This window comes from Nipponia nippon, unplaced genomic scaffold (genome assembly GCF_047370975.1).
Source record: "Nipponia nippon isolate SJK-2023a ecotype South Korea unplaced genomic scaffold, ASM4737097v1 scaffold_18, whole genome shotgun sequence".
Lineage (NCBI taxonomy): Eukaryota > Metazoa > Chordata > Aves > Pelecaniformes > Threskiornithidae > Nipponia > Nipponia nippon.
In genome coordinates this window covers 290626-313396 of record NW_028262334.1, presented here as the reverse complement: position 1 = coordinate 313396, position 22771 = coordinate 290626, and the positions used below count along the sequence as shown (strand labels likewise).

The 22771-nt window shown below is 39.8% G+C and overlaps 1 protein-coding gene across 6 annotated transcripts; it reads right to left on the bottom strand.

Annotated features, from left to right (window-relative positions):
* Window positions 1–743: 743 nt before the first annotated feature.
* Window positions 744–22754, bottom strand: CHEK2 (checkpoint kinase 2). 6 transcript variants are annotated; one of them, XM_087754707.1, is made up of 16 exons: window positions 22677–22754; window positions 20767–21021; window positions 20098–20222; window positions 19670–19817; window positions 18819–18909; window positions 17718–17826; window positions 15813–15866; window positions 14953–15014; window positions 14359–14458; window positions 12601–12687; window positions 11626–11789; window positions 11293–11408; window positions 9842–9927; window positions 2461–2541; window positions 1769–1860; window positions 744–802 (listed from the first exon to the last, which is right to left on the bottom strand). In XM_087754707.1, the coding sequence occupies exons 2-16, from the start codon at window positions 21014–21016 to the stop codon at window positions 793–795; spliced, it is 1575 nt and encodes a 524-aa protein (XP_087610833.1). In that variant the 5' UTR covers window positions 21017–21021; window positions 22677–22754; the 3' UTR covers window positions 744–792. The 6 variants fall into 6 exon arrangements, 5 of the variants coding, with proteins under 5 accessions (XP_087610833.1, XP_087610830.1, XP_087610834.1 ...); XM_087754704.1 differs by lacking the exon at window positions 22677–22754 and adding an exon at window positions 21697–22664; XM_087754708.1 differs by lacking the exon at window positions 22677–22754 and adding an exon at window positions 21880–22664.
* Window positions 22755–22771: the final 17 nt, after the last annotated feature.

Genomic DNA, 22771 nt, shown 5'->3' with positions numbered 1-22771 from the left:
TTATGTAAATTAGCTTCTTGTCTGTAATGATGCACGTCCTTTTAAAAATCACGGGTAACCAAATCCCAAAGGTAGCGGCTGTTGCAGTACACCAGATCACAAACCCAGCCCAAACACCCGAGCCCTTTACGGTTCTATTATCTAGCAAATGGCAGCTGAGTATTCCCTTTTACTTCAGATGAGCTACAGTAAGTACCAGAACTCTGAGGATGTGCCAGTCAATCGCACATGTGCACCAGAAAGGGAATGGCATTAGAGGACAGACACGCAGTTCTTCTGTTTTATCACCCCCGTGTATCTGGAGCGGGTTTGAACCAGAGGCATTTTTTTCATCCAGATGCCCATGAATGTTCCTCCATCTGGCTCATTAAGAAAATAAGAATGTGCAAGAATTGCCGTTTTATCATTAAAAATGGTTAATATCCAATATCTCAAAACACACAAGATTTCTGCAGTAGGCGTATATGTGAAAACCTGACTCATGAATGTCTTATCTTAATTCCTACTTGATATTGGTTTATTTCATAACGCATTAGTCTTTATTCTTTCCTATACAATTTATAGTAAATGCCTTTAACCAAAAGATGCATGTTTTAGAACAAAGTTACTAAATTGCTCCCTCTTAGTCAATAATGAAATTAATATCCTTTAGTAAGAGGCACACAGTCCAAAATTTTCACTTAACAGACAAGCAAATGAAAAATTGTTTATCTCGCAGTTCAATTCCTAGTTCTTCTCTGGCAGAAACTTACACGTCTTCCTTACATCACTTGTTAGCATGTCTCCTCTTACTCAGTCCATCCTAAGGGAAATAAACATAGTACACACTTTTCAAGAAGAGACCGGTTAGAAACTACATGTCCATGGTAACTTTTCCTTTCAAAGCCTATCAACCACAGCTCACAACACTGTTGAGCCTGCCAGCCCAGTATTCAGTATTTAGCTTTACCTGAAGTGCAGACTGCCTCAAGCTCCATCAGTAGTTTTACAACAAAACTGAATATTATAAGAATCACCATGTTCCAGTATTTAAAGGGTGGCTACAAAGAAGATGGAGACTCCCTGTTTACAAGGGGTCACATGGAAAAGATGAGGGGTAATGGGTACAAGTTACTCCTGGGGAGGTTCCGACCGGACACGAGGAAAATTTTTCACAATGAGAACAATCAGTCATTGGAATAATCTCCCCCGGGAAGCAGTGGATTCCCCAACATTGGACACTTAAGATTCAGCTGGACAGGGGGTGCTGGGCCGTCTTGTCTAGACCGTGCTTTTGCCAAGAAAGGTTGGCCCAGATGATCCTTGAGGTCCCTTCCAACCTGGTATTCTATGATTCTATGAAGTGTCCTCAGAAGTCTGTGGGCAGCATTTTGTGTCAGGTAATACTATGTCTCAGGCAAAAGCTCAGCAAACTTAGTATTCCTTTTTCATCTGTGAGGACTAAGCATTATTTCCATGCCTAACCTAGAAACTGGAACGGAAGAAACAAAACGTGTTGGTGATGAAGCTAGCCTAAAAATTTTTAGTAACTTAGTTCATGAGTTTTTCTGATACTCTCCTTGACTCAGACAGCTGGATGAAGTGGAACACGACTATTTGTGTAGATTCGCATGCATACACAGCAGTCACTTCAGTCTTACAAAGTCATTTTTATTTAGCAATTGCATCTTCAACAGTTACTCCATTATTAAGATTTTTCTTAAATAAAAATTCTGCTTTCCATAAAAAAAGCTATCATTAACAAAAGTCACTTTCTCTTTTTTTTCACCTCATTTTCTGAAATGACGTAGAAGGAATGGCACGCTTAGAAGAGCCAGATTCTTCCTCATTTTCATAGAGACGCTTTCTTGTTGTGGTTGGCTAAAAGAAAGATACAGGAGGATGGCTACAGGAAATCAGGTAAGACAGAGGCTAACTGGTTTCCTTGCTACAGAATTACAGATGTTAGATAAAATCTCCTTTCTGTGACCAAAAAAGCAGCATGACTAACAAATGTTCCTCTACCAAGATCTATCTAATTATATTTGATCCTTTTCATGTAAGACACTGCCCCCAGCTTTATCTTCCACTACTGTTTAAAATTGTCCTCATTAGCATCTGGTAATGCATGTCACAATACCATTCTGAACTTTCACTACCGTGAGAATTTTTCCTTGAATACTAAACATTCATGACTTGAATCCATGAAAACATACATGTTCAACAATTTAATTTCAAATATATGAATAATCCTTTAAAGCCTAGGAGACACTTTCTATATATTTAAACAAAGTGTCTTGCCAAAGCACAAAAGTTCATTGCTTCTATTCAGAAAGCAGAGATAATTAGCAGGCTGCTACATACAGTCAAAATGCACATTTCTCCAAGTTCTCAAAATTAATTTATTTTCTTATGGATTGCTTCAAAATCTAATTTGTCTATGCATCAAGTATTAATCTTCAAATAATCTATTACACATACCATTTTTGATGTTTGCGGTGGATTCATACTGGCGCGTGTCTGAGCAAGTAGCTGTTGAAATGTACTCTTCATATCCTCATCCTGTGAAAAAAAAAAAAAGCAGTAACTAAGTAGTATATGGAATATTTAAGGGAAAAGCCTACATTTTGGCTAATGAAATGGATCAGCAATAAAGGAGAAAAGGCGTTTCCCTCACCTCCCCCCAAATAAACACCTTCATAATATGGCTTCACCAAGGGCAAGTCTTGCCTAATCAACCTAGTGGCCTTCTATGATGGAGTGACTACATCAGCAGACAAGGGAAGAGCTATGGATGTCATCTATCTGGACTTCTGTAAGGCCTTTGACATGGTCCCCTACAACATCCTTCTCTCTAAATTGGGGAGATATGGATTTGATGAGTGGACTATTCAGTGGATAAGGAATTGGCTGGATGGTCGCATCCAGAGAGTAGTGGTCAATGGCTCAATGTCCGGATGGAGATCAGTGACAAGTGGTGTCCCTCAGGGGTCCAAATTGGGACCAGTACTGTTTACTTTCTTCATCAACAACATAGGCAGTGGGATCGAGTGCACCCTCAGCAAGTTTGCAGATGACACCAGGCTGACACGCCTGAGGGACAGGATGCCATCCAGAGGGACTTGGACAAGTTCGAGAAGTGGGCTCATGTGAACCTCATGAGGTTCAACAAGGCCAAGTGCAAGGTACTGCACCTGATACCAGGGGTTGCCTCGACCCAGTACAGGCTGGGGGATGAAGGGATTGACAGCAGCCCTGCAGAGGACTTGGGGATACTGGTGGATGAAAAATTGGACATAAGCCAGCAATGTGCACTCACAGCCCAGAAAGCCAACTGTATCCTGGCCTGCATCAAAAGAAGCATGGCCAGCAGGTCGAGGGAAGTGATTCTGCCCCTCTACTCCGCTCTGGTGAGACCCCACCTGGAGCACTGCATCCAGCTCTGGGGTCCTCAGCACAGGGAAGACATGGACCTGCTTGAGCAGGTCCAGAGGAGGGCCACAAAAATGATCCGAGGGATGGAACACCTCTGCTATGAGGAAAGGCTGAGAGAGTTGGGGTTGTCCAGCCTGGAGAAGAGAAGGCTCTGGGGAGACCTTATTGCGCCCTTTCAATACTTAAAGGGGGCTTATAAGAAAGATGGGGACAGACTTTTCAATAGAGCCTGCTGCAATAGGACAAGGGTAATAGTTTTAAACTAAAAGAGGGTAGATTGAGACTAGATACAAGGAAGAAATTTTTCACCACGAGGGTGGTGAAGCACTGGAACAGGTTGCCCAGAGAAGCTGTGTATGCCCCATCCCTGGAAGTGTTCAAGGTCAGGCTGGACAGGGCTCTGAGCAACCTCATCTAGTGGAAGATGTCCCTGCTCATTGCAGGGGGAGTTGGACTAGATGACCTTTAAAGGTCCCTTCCAACCCAAACCATTCTATGATTCTATGATTCTGACATGCCCCACAGTAGAATTTTGAGCAGGGTGGTTTATGTACAGTGCTGGTAAGAAAAAATAGTTCTATTTCATTCTACAAAGAAACAGTTTCCCCTCAGCTAACATTAGGCAAGCTAAAACTGAACTTGCAGTATCACTCAACACAGTATAACAACATTGAAAGAACAGAACATACAGGCTAGGAGTTTGTGCAGGTAATTCATCATCAGGACGTGGGGCCTGCTTTCACCAAAACAGTTAATCACTCTTGAAAAACAAGTATTTTCCTTATAGTCTTACATTCTGTTCTCATAATGACTTCCCTTTCTAACAGCACATTTTCATTTCCACCAGCTCAGCTTCATCAGTATCCCAAATTTGGATAGTTTTCATTACTGCCTCCCTGCTCCCAAAAGCAAAGCTGTTGTACACAGTAGGTAGAAAAGAACCAGCTAAAACACCCATACCCTAAAAAAAAAAAAACCAAAAAACCCAAACAAAAAACCCACACAAAAACCCACAAAAACCACACACACAAGGAAAAAAAAACAAAAAACAAAAAACAAAAAAACAAACACACACACACCAAACTTTCAAACAAAACATTATCTTAAAAAGCATCCCACAGTTACCCTTAACATAAGTAAGTCCATAGAACATAATAAAGGTTGGAAACATTTGGAAAGCAAATATTCAGAACTTGGGCAAGCATTTCACTGAAGTTTCCCTTTTGAAAATCCAAATGATTATTAAGTATTATATTATTCATAGAGCATTCATATCTCTACAGAAGTTCACTGGATAGTACAGTTCATTCTCTATTTACCCAAAGTGGTAAGCCAGAAGCTGCCATTAGTGGAAAGAAAGTGTCTGGGAGAGGTGCACTGCAAAAGAAGTGGACTTCTTAGTCTGAATTGTGCATAAACAGGCCTGGCTGCAGAAGCATTAAGAAGAGGGAAGGGCACCAGAGATCCTTTGCTAAGAGAAGCTAGTTTAGCAGAAAGCGAGGCATGTTTCAAGAGAAAAAGCTAGCATGTAACCTCATTCTGGTTCAGCTGCCAGTGACCAGGGCACTCTTGGTATATGCTGGGCAACCTCAGCGAACAGGAAATCAGTGCAAACAAGAATTTTAGTTGACATAGTATCCTCTGTTTTAAAAAGAAATTCTCATTCTGTAGTTTCAGCAATTACTCCCACAGGAATTTTATTAGAATGGGTTGCTATGGATTACCTGCAAAGCCTAAATCAGACTTCCAAACCTGAAATCAGGTGTTTAAACCTTTCCCAGGACTAAATGAAGTATGCTGCTCATAGTGATTTAATACAAATAATTTCCTTTGGCTGAGTTTTGAACAATGACTGTGTGTTCACCAACTGAACAACTGATCTAGAACCAAACCCAGACATTTATTCTAAACAACTGACTGAAGCTAACAAGTTGTATAATTTTGTTCCATTATCACAGCAAAGATTGGGAAACTCAAAGAGAAGTGAATGGGACATTCACTGCTAGAGACAAATAGAAATAAGGATCATTCAACTCCTAAGGATTTCAAATATTTTAACTGGGTTTTTTGGGTGAAGGCAGGGGAGGGGGTTCTTTTTCTAAGCTACGAGTAATGCAGTATCTCCTTTTTTGGTTTAAAAATGTACTTAAAGGCTACAAAAAGGCTTCGATGTGAGCATCCAGTTTATTTTACATAGAACTGGGACTTCTCTTTCTTTTCCAGTGTCACCTGTTTTGACTGTGGCTACCTTTGAGGTGATGGGTAAGATATGATAAATGTTTTTCCATTCATATAACAAACACCTGAGTTTTTCTTCAGCATGCAACCAAACTAATCTTGTCCCATTCAGAAGATCCCAGTGAAGTTTTCAGAGGCAATTAATTGTTTATATGCCTTTGAAAAATGTTTTATTAAGTACTTGGTAAATACAGGCAAGACATCTCCACTGATTAGTACTTAGGTTTAAGCAGCCCATTAAGTTTTAAAGTTTTACATTTAAGCAAAGAATGGAGTAAACAGCACAGGTATTTAAAACATAAATTTGAAAGCACTACTGGTTTAAATAAAGCTGTAGAAATTAAGTTTTGTTTGGAGAACATGCTTACTTTTAATATCTGAAAAATCCCCTAGTGGACCCAAAATCATTAGAGGGCTAACAGGCATTAGCTGTACGCATAAAGTATGCGTCTGTTGTGCTTTTTCCATGCTAACTTTTAAAGACAATACTTACAGACAACACAAGAGGGAGTGGGGAGCCAGTAACTGCTTCTCACTACTCACAGTAACAGGACTCAAGGAGCTCTTTTGGTGGTAGTATTCAACGTGTGTGATATCTAGAACTGAACATATTGGATGTTGGCCTTCCAAGCAGGCAGTGTACATCACGTATAAACAACTGATACTCTTAGTAACAGCCCATGAAGGGAAACAGTTTAAAGAATGGCATCTGAATGCTAGATGACATTTGGATTTGTGGGTATGATGTTTTCTGAAACTTTTTCTCCTGTCTTCAAAATTAAACATAACAGTAAGAGGTGTCCCTAAAGGGAATATGTAATCAAGATGCTAACAGCTTGAGTTTGCATACTGAAATATCTCAAATCCTTAGCTTGTCTAAGTCACTGTCATATATTTCCCCTTTCCCATTACACATACCAGCGATCCTTAAAACCAGTGTAGCATGGTTTATCAATAACATTTTCTGCTCAGAATTATAATCTAAATGTAAGAATCTACATCCAATTAACTCACTGTAGAAGTTACACACAGGTCTACAGTAGTAAAAGCCAGGAATGCCAGGAAGAACTTTCTGATGCCCAGCAGTATAATTAGGACAAGTTAATGACTTAAACACAGTCATCCAAATGCATTTTCTGTCTCTGGAAGCTGCCAGCTGTTGAGCACTAAGTGATACTCCCTTGCTTCCACACCCTGTTTCTTATGGTCTTCACCTAAGCATTTGAAACCAGAAACTGTTCCCAGTGGGGGAATATGAATAGCATTATGCTCAGCATGAGTAAATACAACCTGTTGTGTGGCTCAAAGGTAGGCTGGGTGACTTTCTTCAGCCTCCTCAAGCAAAAACATCCAGGAAAGCTCATAGGCCCAGGGGTCAACTCTGGAGTGCCAAAATTAATAAAAGACCACCTAAAGACTACCTCTCACAAACCTAACTAGACTGTAACAGGAGGCAGGGAAACCATCACCTCTTACTCAGAGGGTTCCCAAACCAGTGACACTTATTCATACTCATCATAGTAAGAACATAGTAGTCCTGGACACTGGCCAGAAACAAACTCCGCAGGATTCTGCACTGCCTGCCCACATAAACAAGATAAGAAAGTGGGACTCTGTTACAATGCTCAAAGGAGGATGTCCATCCTATCAGAACCATAATCAGACTTGGTCTCTAAAAAACACATCTTGATTCTCAGATGTTAAAGGGTTCTGAGAAGAGGTGTCTCAGAAAGGATGCAGAAGCTGCTGGTTGTATTGAAAGAAGGTATTCAGCAGAATACTCCATGCTTTTTTTGCTGTCCTCTCTGTACGGACTAAAAATTTGAAAGCACAGACTAGCTACAGACGCAGACTGGGCTTTATTTTCTGAGAAAAAATTCCAGAGATCCACAATTTCCATTAAATTCAGAGCAGGTCATGGAGGCTTATAAAAGGTGTTGAAGCAGGACAAGAGTATGGAGAGGAGCAGCTTAATACCAGTATCCTTTAACAAAAATAAAGACAGAGAGGCCTGTCAACTTCTGCTGTTGAGCTGGCACCACACCTTGCAGCAGAAGCCAACTAGCTGGTAGGAAAGAATTAGTGACAGAAAAGCTGGCATTAAATAGAGCAACAGACTTGCAACTTGCTGGATGGCATGGCACAGAAGCAGAAAGAACTGTACCTATCACTCGTGCTCAACCACTAACCTACAGTGTTGACCCAGGCAGATATTTGCAAGCTCTACTTATTCCAAGTCTTCCCAGGCAGAGACCATGAGGAGCTCATTGTTGGTATTTATCATTAGAACCACTGAATTCTGATTCTCTTAACATCAAAATCAGTTTCATCTTCCTCCCACAAAGAAAACACAGCTGTTTGGATGGAAAGACCAGAGATGACAGGACTGCAAGAGTCCTGACACACTACTTTGCTAAAGGTGATAGGCTGGAACAGGACCTAGTTTAGCTTGACAGAACTCTTCAGCACTCTGCAACGATCCAGAGTCAAACATCTGTGGGATAACCACAGAATAGTGAACATATAAACTGTGAAATGTCTTATTCCAGCTGGACAAATTATAGAATCTGAGTCCTTCTCCCTTACCTGAATACAGGTTACTGAAGATGCATCAGCCATGAGATATTGCAGATTTAGTCTGAGAATTACACTACTTGGCAAGGACCCAAGCTGCTTTGAGCCACCTTTATTATATGATGACATAATAAAGATCATGAGACCAAGAGAACAAAAAGCTCTCCTTCCTGTACAAGTTCTTATGGCTGTTGCCAAGGGTCCCGACACAGTTAGCAATAAGACACTTCCTGGCATGGATCAGGCTGCATCAGGAGGTAATCAAATTGGTCAAGGCCGAGAAATGCCCTCAGCCTGTGCAGAGAGGGTATACGAAGTCATGTGAGCTGCAGTGCTGTTAGATAGTTAAGCCACAAAGACGATGCATTAGCCAGATAATAAAGAGAAAAGGCAACAGACATAAAACTAAGGATAGTGTGGCCACTTTGGAGAAGAGAAGTTACTGATTCCTTTTTCTCTCTGGCAGAAGAGGGCGTGATGTGGCAAGGTAAAACCTACAAATGGAGACCTCACGACGAGGTGGAGGGCAAAGGAGAAATCAAATCAAAAGGGAAATCAAGCAAAGATTTGTTTATGGTGGGAAAAGACAACGAACAGCATCAGGCAAGGCTACAGGACTACAAATAGCAGCAACAGTTGAAAAGGACCATGGAACTGAAGGACTGAGAAAGCATACCATGTTGTAAAAGCAGCAGTAGGAAGGGCTAAGAGCTAATGAAGGCTTTTCCAGGGACAGGGGCCAAGAAAATAAACACATAGAAAAACAACAGGGGGTCTAGTTGCCATTGTAAGAGGAAAAGACAAGGAAAACGGAAAAGAAGAAAATCTGTGTGCTGCAGAGACAGCATTTGCTTGTTGGGAGAGTGAAGAAGCAACTCTGTTCTGTACGCTCCAAGAAAGAGAAGGCTCCATCCCACAAAGGCTCTGACACACAACAAGGTGCTGCAAGATCATCTTGCTTCCAACAGAGAGACATGGAAGCAGTCTGTTCCAGACGCTTACTCTGTTTGGTTTAGAGTTGTCCAACAGGAAAGTGGTGGCTACAGTATCTGGGCTAATATCCTACAAGTTGGGATCTGATGGCTCCTCTTCCTACATGTCATTGGCAATGCCAGTAAAACAAACAAATAAATCCTAAACATATGGCCTTTTCTTTCTCCTCTTTCTGTAAGTAGGCAGCAGGATCTCTCCAGTCTTACAGCAGCCAGCAGAAACTGTATAGCCAGCTGGCAGGCAGGCGGCAGTGCATGCCCATGAGAAGCACCAAATGATGGTTGCTCTTCTGCTGGCTACTGTCAGAGACAACCTACGGACAAGCAGACTTAAGCTCTGACTTAAGATAACAGTTGTTGTTCTCATGAAGCTAAAGGATTGAAGCTCTCATTGCCCATCATTGTATCCCTTTTATGGTATTCTCCACAGAAGCAGGATCAGGCACGCATTACATCTCTGGTGACCAGAGCAGTGTTCCCCTGCCTCCCTGCAGAAGCAAATTACACGGTATGAACAAAACCTCATTACATTCAGGCTATTGAACTGCCTTTGAATTTACATCAAGAAGTTATCCCCAGAACAACCCAGCTTTGCTGTACTTCAGTTAAGACTCAATTCCTACCTGAAGCCAAGGATGCTCTAAGGCTTCCTCTGTTGTAAGACGTTTGCTTGGATCCACTACTAACAGCTTCTTCACAAGATCCAGAGCTAAGATAATAAAAAGAATGGTTGGCACATGATCAATAAATTCATTACCTGAAAATAAGTTCTGCAATATGCATACACCAAAGCTATGTGCAACGACGTGTCTTATAACACTTCAGAACAACACCCAAAAATACTGGCTGGGAAGATGACTTTTCTTTTTTCTATGCATAGGGAGGGCTGCAGACTGTAACCATTTTTCCTTCACATGATTCAACACTTTTCACTATACCAAAATTACTAGTAGATATACTGAGCATGTCCACAATTTATGTCCTGACCATGCACAGGAAGTTCAGCACTTTCCTAAAAGATTCATTATTATTGTGGACAAGCAAAGACAGCTTAATTTAGTTTGCTGGTTTACAGTGTCTTGGAAAGCAGATTATCCATATGGGAAGATGGGAAAGAAGAGACAAGACATACACATATATGCTCAACATAATCACATAAAATATGGCATAAATGCCGTATTTTTCATAGTGTCTATTAAGCAGTTTCCTAAGAAAATAAAGTTTATGACTCCAAATCTTCCATAAAGGAATTTTGGCAAGATTTACTTTTCATTGTATCTGATTATTCTGTTATACATACCATTAGGACTATGTACGACCTTAACATAATTTCCATTCTCATATACATCTGACTTACTGAATAAGCTTCAAATAATAAAGGACGAGTTGTATTCAGTAGGTCTATTAGAAAAAGAATGATCACATCATTTATTAGAAACTCCTCTGCACATACAAAGGAGTATCCAAGGCAAATACTACAATTATTTTGTGCATATAAAATGTCCTGAAGAAAAGCATGCAGACAGTAACTATCATTTTAGTTTGCTATGCAAAAACCTAGTTTTGCAGACTACCTAGCTTAGAGTAGGCCAAACTTAATAGTTGATTCCACAAATGTGACTGATATTTTAAGCTCAAAGACTAGTACCATGAAATTACTCTTAACATTTCTCTCCTGGAGTTCTAACTCATATCACTTAAATTCCTGGCATTTTTGCTTCAACACTTGAAGAATCTTTGAGCAAGGCAAAGTTTGTAGACGGGCTTGATAAAGTCACAAGAAAAAGTGAAGAGAGGAAAAATAGACATATGTACCCACGAACTCTATACTTGGGTAGTTAATAAAGCTAAATATTACTAAGAAATCTCTTCAATGAAAATGTATCTGCTCTTTCTAATGCTTCAACTTCGAACTTAAAAAAACAAAACAAAACAAAAACATTTTTAAGAGACTACTTTAAAAACTAAACATATCAACATGCAATGTGCCATACAGCTGAAAGGAAGTTAAAGGAAAACAAAAACTACAAGAAAAGAGCTAGATATTCTGCTGCCCACGGTAACGGAGTCATACCCATGTCTGATACATGCTTCCATTCTTTTGAAATGAACGTGTATTCTCCACGAGTAATTTGATCTTTCAGAGACAGTTGAGTATTTTGCTCATTAAATGGTGGATATCCACACAAGCTATATAAAAGAAAACAAGTTAAATAACAAAGATTTTATCATAGTGAATGAAACACTAAAACCACACATTTTAAAGCACCTGCTATCACAGCATCTTTTACACATACATAGTTTTAAACACACTTTCACTTCCTAATAAAAATACTGAAGTTGACAAGTCTCAAGCCATGTATGTCAATGACTGCCCAACGAAGCAAGCATCTACACAATATCTTACCATACAAAAAGAATAACTCCTAAACTCCAGCAGTCCACAGCTCGGCTGTATCCAGCAGTCCCCAGTGAATTTAGAACCTCAGGAGCAAGATACGTGGGAGTACCACATAAAGTTTTCATAAGAGAAGTTTCTCCAAGAATCTTGGATTGTCCAAAATCTGTAATCTTGTATTTAAAAATGGTAACACCACATTATATATTAGGATTGACTGTACTAGAACATATATTGTCAACATACATCAGGAGGTAACATTAAGTTTCTTCCTTCCAAGTCAGTTCCAGTACCTCACTATGAACAAAATTTACCCCAAACATTATTAAGTTTTCAGTAAACAACAACTGAGAATGGGAGAGGAGGCATACAGAGAAATATGACATAGAATCCCACTTTACACTAGCAAAAAGTACTCTCAGATTTGGATGTAAATGGACAACCACAGAATAAAGGAGTTGTAGCATACTGGAAGAGATTACTTGAAAAATTAGTAGTTTAGCATGCAAATCTATTCGATGCTTTATCTGGGGGGGGGAATGAACCACCCACCCAAAAAAATCCCAACCTTAACCCCCTCCCCAAAAAACCCAACCCTAACAACCACCCTGCCAAAAAATAACCCCAAAACAACAAAAAAACCCTGTCACCATACAGCCTAGATATTTGTGGAAATGCCATCTGTAATTCAATAATTTAGATTTTATTGAAAAAAAAAAAAAAAGGTATCAACATTTGAAGTTGTGTACTAAATTAAGTGCTATACAAACACATCATTTCCCAGTCGTTCTTAGATAAGTACAGCCACAAAAGTAAAATTAAAATTATGAAAAAAAAAAAAAACCTCAATGTTTTAAGTTACTTCATAGTTTGTATGACTAATTCCATAAATTTTTTTTGCTATGTTTAACTAAATATTGAGAAGAATGGGAAGGAATACTCCCAAATTTCTAAATGAACAAGAAGAAATGTAAGTTTCCGTACCTTTATAAGACATGTTTCTTCAGAAGATGAAAGTAGCACGTTCTCTGGCTTTAGATCTCGGTGTATAATTCCATTGTCATGAAGATACTAGATATATACAGATCAAAGAAAAACAGACTATTAACTTATTTTAAATGTAAGCTTTCCAATTTTTCATATAACAATGGCAGGATAACTGAAATGGTTGTGTAAGAGGCATGCATGGATTTAAAGCCACACAGCTTATGACTCTCTTTTCTTATTTAAACAAACAAAAAAAACCCACAAAAAAGACAACCTTAGAAACCATTATCCTTCAAATGTCAAATCTCAATGCAAACAGAGTATGTAGACCTGGCAAGGTGTTCCGTTCTTCCCATTCACTGGAAAGCTATACTTCTTTCTTCATCTCAGTAAAAGCAACAGAACTAAGGAAGAACAAAGTTTTATGTTGCCATTGTAGGAATTCTGCTTTTCCATCTCTCTCTCCTTTCTTTTAGTCATTATTATTGTATGATCATACCCTCTTAAATACAAGTCCATGTTTCAGTTTGCAAAGACAGTTAAGTTGATCATGCCACAACAGTCCTCACACTGGTAAGTAGTAATAGACAGATTTAAAAAACACCTCAGTCGTCAAAGAGCTGGAGGCTGAAAAAGGGTTCAAAAACCTGATGATATAACTAGGAAAACTGAGTAAGGAGGAGATACAAGATCAACGTCAGGTTAAATATACATAGGATTTTGAAAAAAGTTACTTCCTTGAGAGGCAAGTGTAGAATTGTTCCCTTATCTGTAGTTCTGAAGTCTACTATCCTGTTTTCTACGGGCTCGAAACCTGAGAATAAACTTCAGGCTTCATTAGGAGAACATTTGACAGCAAGCATGAATCAAATTTCAGTCATAAAGGACCGATATATTAAGATACAATGAAGTCTGTGTTAAAACTAGGAACAATGTTGATTCCAAGTAGTAGTACAAAATACGTCCTAGAGACGTCCTCACATTTACACTGAAGGGAAGTTTTTCTTTGTTATATCTGAAGACATAGTATCATTAGGAAGTAGGAAGTAATGACGCCACTTTTATTATATGAGCGGCTGTCCCAAAAACAAGAATTGGGGAAAAATACAGTAGTTTACTCACTAATGAGGAAAATAATTCTAGGTTTATTATTTCTTAATACCTACTACAGAACACCTATTAAGTTTCTATTTTCGGCAGTTGCAAGATATTAAAATTGAGTCAAAAGAAGAAAGGAAAAGAATTGATCTGGAAAGGTCCAGGTAATTAAGTTTGATGCAGAAAACAATCTTGCAGAAGTTACTAACAATGAGATATGCTTACCATTTCATGAATTTAGAAGAAATTTATCTAAGGACTCAATATCCAGTATTTGAGATCTATTAAAGTAGTCTTAATCTGTTGTCTGCTGAACTACAATGCTTATTCAGGAGTGCATAGTAAAGCATCTGATCACTAATTTTTTTGAAGGATACTACACTGATGACTCTTTGCCCACACACTACTAAAAGTCTCACACAATAATCCTGCCATCAATGAGCACAGCCTGCATTATTACTTTAGTCCCTGTTTTTAATAAGTGTCTGAATGTTCTTTGGCTGCACTGAGGTAAAAAATCTTGTTAAACCAACTTGTTAAGAGCGCTGTGCTGATTGCTTGCACAGGTTTCAGAAGTGACAAATGACAAAAAAATTCATCTGACTGACGTTCATATGCATAACTATATTTTTCTTGGTAGAATTCATGATTGTGTACCTTTACAGCCAGCAGCATCTGATAAAAATACAACTTGCAGGTAGCTTCTTTCATCTTGATTGGCCTTGACACTCTGTCATACAATTCTCCTCCTTCCATCCTAAAACAAATGCAGGTAACAAGTCAATACATTACTTCCAAAAGATGCATCTCATTAGACAAGACTGAGACCAAAACATTTGGCTATTTTGGCTACAGAGAAGGAATATATTTCTGAAAATGAGTGAGCAATGTCCTAAACACAGCACACACACTGCTGAATTAGGCCTAATCTCCCGAGTCTTCACAGGGAGTTGTTACAAGATTTTTGATCAGCCTCCTCCTATGAGCTCAAATCAAAAAGTAGCAGCAATCCACAACAGCAGCATAGTGGGCAACTATCCAGGCACTAAGTGCCTTCCTTCCAAGCATAAAAGGATTACTCTCCTGGTTATCCTAGTTCCTAATTTTACAGAGGTTTCAGAAAACAGTGGAGGCCAGCAAAAGAAAAACAAAACAGAACAAACAAAACCCCAGAGTGCAGAAGTACACACATTCTTTGTGGCTATGAAAAACATTTCATTTTATGCATTTACTTTCAAACAAGTTACTTACAGTTCCAAAACAATGTAGTAATCCTCTGCTTCAAAGAAGTTTTTGATCTTGATTAAGCAAGGCTAATAAAAAAGGGAACACAAATGGACACACACAAAGTAGAATCATTTGTAAAAACTAACGTTATCAACAGTTTATCATCCTAAGTTTTCTATTTGAGTATGATTTCAACCATGCCAGTTAAACTAACACTTAACACGACTGACTAGCACTCCAGGCTTTGGCAAACACTTAATATTCAAGTCTGTCGCCTTCTTCCCCTGTACCTCCACACAAAAAAACATTCAACTCTTGCGGTGACTACAGCTCAACAAGTACTCTTATTTGTTCCAGTTGTGAGTTACCACACACTCAATATTTTCTTTTATGTAATAGTACATTGGGAGGCAAGGGAAAGTTCATTAAGCTATGCAGACTTTCTACTAACAAAAGTAAAAGAAATGCCTTTTGCTGGGAAGGGGACTGGGGGGGATGCAGGGGAAAGAGGGGATACAAATTCAAAAAATTGCCAGTAAAATCTGATCTTTATATTTGGTTATCTGGCAGTATTTACAAATACACGCATCAAGGGAAGATTTTTACAACACTGGTTCAGGTTGAAACTTCTCCTGCAAAGTTTCTTCTCCAAATTTATCTCTCAGTTATTCAAGGTTTTAAAACCTCAAATCTGTAAAGACATAGTATACTTAAAAGAAAACCCAAGTGTTCAATAGACTTATTTGTAAGAAAAATTACATGCATCCTTTAATACTGTTATTTTCTAAACAGATAAAATTGATCTTTAGTTACTACACTAAGGTCAGTGAACTACAGAAGTACAGTAGGCAGCAAAAAGGAAAAAAATGTACAGTAACACTCACATGATCTATTTTCTTCAAAATTTCAATTTCTGTATTGATATTAAAAGCTGGGTTCTATTAAAAGAATCAAATACCATATTGGGTAAGACAGTGCTGTTCTGGAATAAGACACAACAGAAATAAGAGACAGTACCAAAAAAGCCATTGTTTCATGTCCCTTGCTACTTTAAGTGACCATAACACATAATCTTTTTCCATAAACTGATGAGGTGCCTTCAGTGAATTAAATGAACAGTCTGCTCTCACTATCTGTAGTAAGATACTGCTCCAGACATGTCATTTTACTGCAGATTAGAAATCCCCACCTAATTTCCAAACTACAAAAAAAAAAATCTTGGCAAGTATATATTGGTATTGTCCTTTAAACAGCTCTCCTCCCTCCATGATGATTTCCATATGGGCTAATGCTAAAATTAAACGCTACTCTTTCCTAGCCTTTATTTTGCAAGATAACATAAACAGATTCTTTTAATCTGTGGCTTAGGCTCAACTCATGAAATCAACCCAGCAGGATTTTTTTGCTCTTCTTCCAATCCAAATCAATCATCTTTGAACACACAGAATCAAATCCATATACAACATTCCAGATGCAGTCCTATCTCTTTTGGTTTTGTCCATTGTTTTGTACAATGGCATTTTTAATAATTATAATTCATAACAATATTTCTTAATCTTTATTAATGTTCCAAAATTGCATTTTACAATTTTCAATCACATTGAGGTCACATATTCATCTGCAAATAACTATATCTATGTCCTTCTCTGAACTAGGAAAAGTGTAGACTATAGCAGAAATTGTTGCTGATGTTGAAATATATGACCTTGCACTATTAAACATTATCTAACTTCTATTCCTCCAGCATACAAAAGTATCAGTTCTTCATACATGATACTGCAATCTTCCTTTCCCATCAACAGAGACTTTGGGTCAGTGCCAAAGAGTTAAATTAGTATATTCCCCCATTTTGTGCCATGATCTCTAAATGCAGTAGTACAGAAGATTAATCTCAAGACAAATTCTCAAAAGTTCCACTAGCAACTAATACTGCTCCCACTGAAGCCTCCTGGCATCCTTTCCTCAGCCGGCTAGCTTTCCACCTCAATTTTTGTCTTTACAAAAATATTTTCCAGATCAAGTAGTAGTTTCTTATACAGTACCTGATTAAATACTTCATCAGTTTGAACAGATTCTGTATATTTTATCTGTGCTCTGAACTCCATTTTCTCCTCAAAGAAATTAATAAGGTTGATCCAACTTGATTTAACTTTAGTGAATCCACAGCAGCACAACTTACATAACTCCTTCTTCCATGCACTTTTGTCTCTAACTATATTTTTCTTCAAAGTTTGCCCTATAGCCTTATATAAAATTAGAGTAATAGATAGGAAGTTGCTTGGATCTCTTTCTCACGTTGGAGTAAAGCCACTTGGCTTGTTCTTCTACTTCAAATTCAGGCTTCTGCTACAAGACTAGACACATGAAAAGCCCTTCCCAAAAGGCTTAATACAATTTTATTAAAAAGTATTACGATGGAGAATACAACAAAATTAGCGGAGTTTGTAAATTTTTGGTCAGACTCCACTGGTTACGATGTGCCTATGTGGTGCATTTTAGGAGATAAATCCCACAAGACTCCCCACCACCCTTTGTATATACCACATTAACACACAGTCCTAAATGATGAACATAATGAAATGTGGTCAAAGAATAAAAGCAAGCATTTTCTACAGAATGCTATAGATTCTGTAAGATCAAAAGGCATTTTGAAATTACATACAGAAGACATTAAGTGAGAACATCCTCTTTAGTTGAAGAGAGCTGGGGAGTCAGAGAGGTTACCAAATATTCCAGGACCACTGCAAGATGGCCAAAAGACAGACAAACAAGCAAGTAAAAATACTTACTGCCTCTCTAATACCACTTGCCATAAACTTCCGTTTATTGATTATCTTTACTGCAACTTTGTTACAAGTGCTCTTCTCGAATGCCAGTTTGACTTCTCCACAGGCACCACTAACATAAAAGCACAGCTCTGTTAATGCTTACAAATACTTTTCAAAAATCTGCATAACAAGTAAAGACAAATGAAATGAAAGCATTGGATTACACACAATTGGAGGCTGCTGCTTTCTAACTTGCTGAATACGCCATGTTGTCCGAACTTTCTCAGAAAGCACTCAATAGTTAGGAAGTCTATTTAAATAGCAAGTCATGTCAAGGGCCACCCATTCAAAAATGCAGGAGTAAATATGTAGAGTGACTAATCTGTTTGTAGAAATGTTACCCGTGAATATCAAGGACAAGCTCTGTCAGCATTTCCATCACATAAATGCCTTTAAGAAAAGAGAACCTAGTGAAGAGTTCTCTCAACACTGGACTGCACAAATCTGAAGAACAGGTATGACAACACTTTTATTTTTACTAATACTTTATATTACAGAAAGAAATCCTTGTATTTTGCACTCAGATTTGTTTCCACTCAACCATTCTCCTCCAAATGCTTCACTGACCATCTTTTTCCAAAAGACAAAAAAAAAAAATAGCCTCCACTTAAGATAGCCTCTCCCCTTTTTCCTGAAAACAGTTCTTTCCCCTTCTGCCTGAAGGTCTCAACAGTGATGCTGTAGAAAGCTATATTCTGACATAAAGCTCTTCCTTCTACTTCCAATAATTGAGTAAATTAATATACAAGATTTAAAAATTTGTTAAGAATATACAGATTTTTCTCTTCTAGAGAAAAAAACCCTAGGTTTCACAATTAACGGTAGGTTACATAACCCAAGCCAGTTACAGTAATAAAGCCAAAATTCCTGTTTAAGTTGTTGTGAAGAACAGGTTTAATCAGGTGTCATCATTCCTTTTTTTCTTTTTTCTGTTTTTTTTTTTTTGTTTTTTGTTGGTTGTTTTAAACAGCAGCTCAGTTAACACTGGTAATAATTCCAGCACAAGGTACTGAAAACAGTAACAAAATTAACGCTTAATACTGTGGAAAGAAGGATGCTTACCTTCCCAAAGTCTTTGACATGATATATTTCTCTCTGAATTCTCTAGGAAACACCAACTGATCATCCACCATAAGATCAGAAAATACGAACACTGGGAAGATGAGTGGAGATCGTTTTCTTGTTATTAACTTTAAAATTTTGTTACAATGAACAACTATGCTTCCTGAGATTTTATAGTCAACACCACAACTAAGAAAATGCTGCCTGCTAGAAGAAAAGCATAAATATATAAAAAAGTTAATTGATGCTATAAATGGCATCAGCTATGGGTTAGCAAGGTGATCTTATTACTGAAAACTGACATCTTTGGGATTAACTTCACAACAGTGCTTGATCAGTGAACACTACATTTAAGGACAAAATAGGCAAGATTTCCATGTCACAGCAGGGAACAAAGAGAAGTGACAATCAGGAAGACAGCATCTTAGCAGAAAAGCAAAGACAAAGAAACAAACCCCCAACTCTGCTAATTTTTAAGAGGGTTTTTTAATTATTATGAAGCATCTGGTAAGTACCTGGGTTTTTTTAGACTGTTTCCACTGTTCCCACCACCACATACACAGCTGCTGAAGCACAAAAGTGTTTCAAAGACCAGGAAAATAACTACAGAAGTTTATGCTCTAGTAAGGTGGTTCCTGATGCAGCTTCTTTTAAATTTTCTTTTTTTCATTTTTTTTTCTAGGGTTGAGGTGGATACGGATTTTTATGCGAGTAGTAAAACAACAATTCATGGCTGTATTTTAACAGCACTCACAAAAAAGCTCAGCTTGCAAGAAACATATTCAAATCACCGCAGAAAAGACCCCTTAGCCAACACATGAAGAACCTACTTATGTTACAGTACATTTTACCCTTATTAGTCTGTATAGACAGCGCAATTTCAGAGTTGTGAGTCAGCGGAAGCCTCTTCCCTTTTCCAACAAGCTCTCTATTAACAAAGGTTCCATTTGCACTGTGGTCTTCAATGTAGGCAACATAGGAATTTTTTGGACCCATTTCCTCAAAGAGAAAAAAGAATGGGAAAGATAACAGTAGGGAAAAGTTGACTTTACAGTAAAGACATGACGGACTACAGAAATTTACTATTGTTGGCTCAGGAAAACAGACTACTGAGGTTATTTCATAAACCGGGTAAACGGAGCATGAACAAGAGTCTTGTTAAAAGAGTCAACACTGAAGGTACTTAAACTTTGATTTCTTTAGGATCCAACCCCACCAAAGTCAATCTTTCTCAATTATGCCAAGACAGAAAAAGACAGTTAGCCTTTTTAGCACCTACCCTGAAAATTCGGAAATGCTTCTTGCTATAGTTTTGGTAGAAGCCAGTCTCAGACAACCCTAGCTTAGAAAAACTATAATCACAGCTTTTGTCTCTTCCAAACCAGTATTCATCATTCACGCAGTCTGTAAAGGAGAGGGAAGTAAAGCAGAGAAAGAACACAAAATTGCAGGAAGTTATTAACTATGGCACTACAGAATGATGCTAAATGGTAGTGAGTGGGATAACAAAGACAGGATTCTTCCTATACAAGCAAGTTTATTTGTCTTAATTCAGACAAAGCACCATGCACTATCAATGCCTTGCACGATATTTTAATCATTTACCCTCTTTAATAATAGTAGAGTTTTCAGTTCACCTTCAACAATACAGAGAGACTCTCATGATATATAAACAAAATCAATTATGAAATGGAAAAATGAAGCAAGTAACAAAGAACAGGAATACCCCAGAATTCCTCTAAGTCTACGGAAGCTGTGTATCTGGGTACTCAGTATGAACACTGGGATGTAGGACAGAATAGAGCATTATTGCAAAAGTTGCAAGCTAGTGCTTACATTTGTTTGTCCTTAATTTGAAAATGAAAAGACACAGCTCTCTGCCAAGCTGCTCAAAACTTTTCTGAGGTACTACAAATGAACTAAGAGGCTTATTCCAGTATGCACATACCACAGTTGCTGAAACCTTTTCCAAGTGCAAAGAGTCGACCCCAAGGCTGAGGAACAAGCTCTTCAGATTCTTGGTCCTCAGGGATCGACGGAAGCTCCTGAGTGGGAACAGTGTCCAAAGAACTGAGGGTCCCAGAACTTGAGGAAGACTGACTAGTGCTCTGTGACCCACTGGAAGAGGAACTGGTACCACTCTGTGACTGTTGGGCACCTTGAGACTGCTGCACTTCACTTCCAGTCTCTCGAGACATGTTGGCTTCAAAGAGAATGTTTAAAAAAAACAGTTATTACAGCAAAGTAAAACTGACAAACATTCACACACCGTACTATTAATATCCAAGTCTATTCTCAGTCTTCAAATAAATAAAACTTTCAACCAAAGTGTGCATGTGTGGATTATATGTAAATCCCCAAGAATTTTGCAAATCATGATGTTTTTCCTTTTAAAAAAAGAATGTGGTGCTCCCTCTACTGGTTCTAAACCCACAGTAAAATCTTATTCCCAGATTTTAACTTCAGCTCTTCAGGGCTCACACTTTATTTCACAAATGCACGTGCAGCACTCTCTGACAAAGCATCCCCACACAAAGCAGGAACCGCTGCAGCTCCCCAAACACAAAGGGAAAAACTGAAAAAGGAAAAACAAGAACTATAAAGTGAAGTACATTTTCTTGACACTGAGAGTGCCCGACAGATTTATCACACAGCAAGCCAATTTGGCATTTTGGCTGAAAATTCCTTTAATATAGGTTATAACTCACAAATTTTCACATCTCTTCCACACAGGTTCTACTCAGCAATTTTATTTACAAAGTAGCCACACCTATGCATAACAAACGCACAAAACTCTGCCAGCCTCAAAGATACACACGGCAGCCCTAGCAGCTGCTATTGAAGACAGCAGCAAGAAAAGGCAACAAACTGCACCTACCTGCCCTGTGAAGACGGGGGAATTTACAGCTTTCCTCCCCAGTTAAGAAAAGCTGTCTTAAGAAAAAGCTGTCTTTAGCTGTCTTTCTCCAACAGCATCTGTATTCATTGTGCCAAGGGGCTACTCTAATGTCCGTGCGCCTTCCCAGGGTCGCTGCCATCCTTTGGGGTCACCTGGACTTACCTGCCTGCTTGCTGCCTTGGCTTGCTGGTGTACCTTGCTTTTTAAGCTGGTTGTCATCCAGCTCAACGTATGCCCCAGACTAACTTAAATCTCCTCACCAGTTTGCTACATTTCCTTATCAGCCATAAAACCACAACCGTGCCCTAGTTACTTCTGTGTCGCTTTTTTACAGAGGTGTTCAGAAACGGCCCGCAAGCTCCAGCCGCCGCAGCCCCGCAGCGCTGGGGCGCAGCCGCCCGCGGAGGGGAGGCGGCCCCGGGCCGGACCTCGCAGAAAACAGCTCCCGTTCCGGCGGGAGCGGCGGCCGCTGAGGCGGCGGGGCCCGGCCGACGGCGGCCGCTCCGCATCTGCAGGGAGCGGAGCCAAGAACCCCGGGGGGCATCCCGGGGTGCGGAACTGCCAGAAGCCCTTTCTGTCAGCGCCCTCCCCGCCGCGCCAGTACCGGTACCAGCGCTGGGGTCTGCGACCCACCGCGGCCCCGAGGGAGCCCGGCGCGAGGGGGGAAGGGGCGAGCGGCGCGCTCCGCCCCCGCGCCCCGCTCCCGCCCCGGCCGCCCGCAGCGCCCCCTGCCGCCCGGTGGGGCTGGCGCTGTCCCCGCCCCCTCCGCAGCGCCCCCTGCCGCCCCGCCTGAGCACTGCAGCCCGGTCCGCGCCGCGCGGCCGAGCGGCTGCAGGAGCCTCCCCGTTTTCCGCAGCGCAGGCCGGCCCGTGGCGGCCGGCACCGGCGGGGCGGGGCGGGCCGGGGGCGCCCGAGAGCCGCGCCGGGCACCCGGGGGGCGGGGGGGAGTCCGAACTCACGGGTGGTGGAACCCGCGCCGCTCAGCCGCGCGGAGCCGGTGCCGCGTTACTCAGTGCGCAGGCGCCCCGCCTCTCCGCGCTGCGAGCGGAGCCAA

Bases quoted from the DNA above. Each gene is read 5' to 3' on its own strand.
- CHEK2 (XM_087754704.1), bottom strand. From the start codon at position 21,856: ATGGCAGCGACCCTGGGAAGGCGCACGGACATTAGAGTAGCCCCTTGG. The intron at 21,022-21,696 runs GTAGGTGCAGTT...TTCTCTTTGAAG, and splicing joins CCCCCGTCTTCACAGGGCAG to CCAACATGTCTCGAGAGACT. The intron at 19,818-20,097 runs GTAGGTGCTAAA...TTTCTCTTTGAG, and splicing joins AGCATTTCCGAATTTTCAGG to GAAATGGGTCCAAAAAATTC.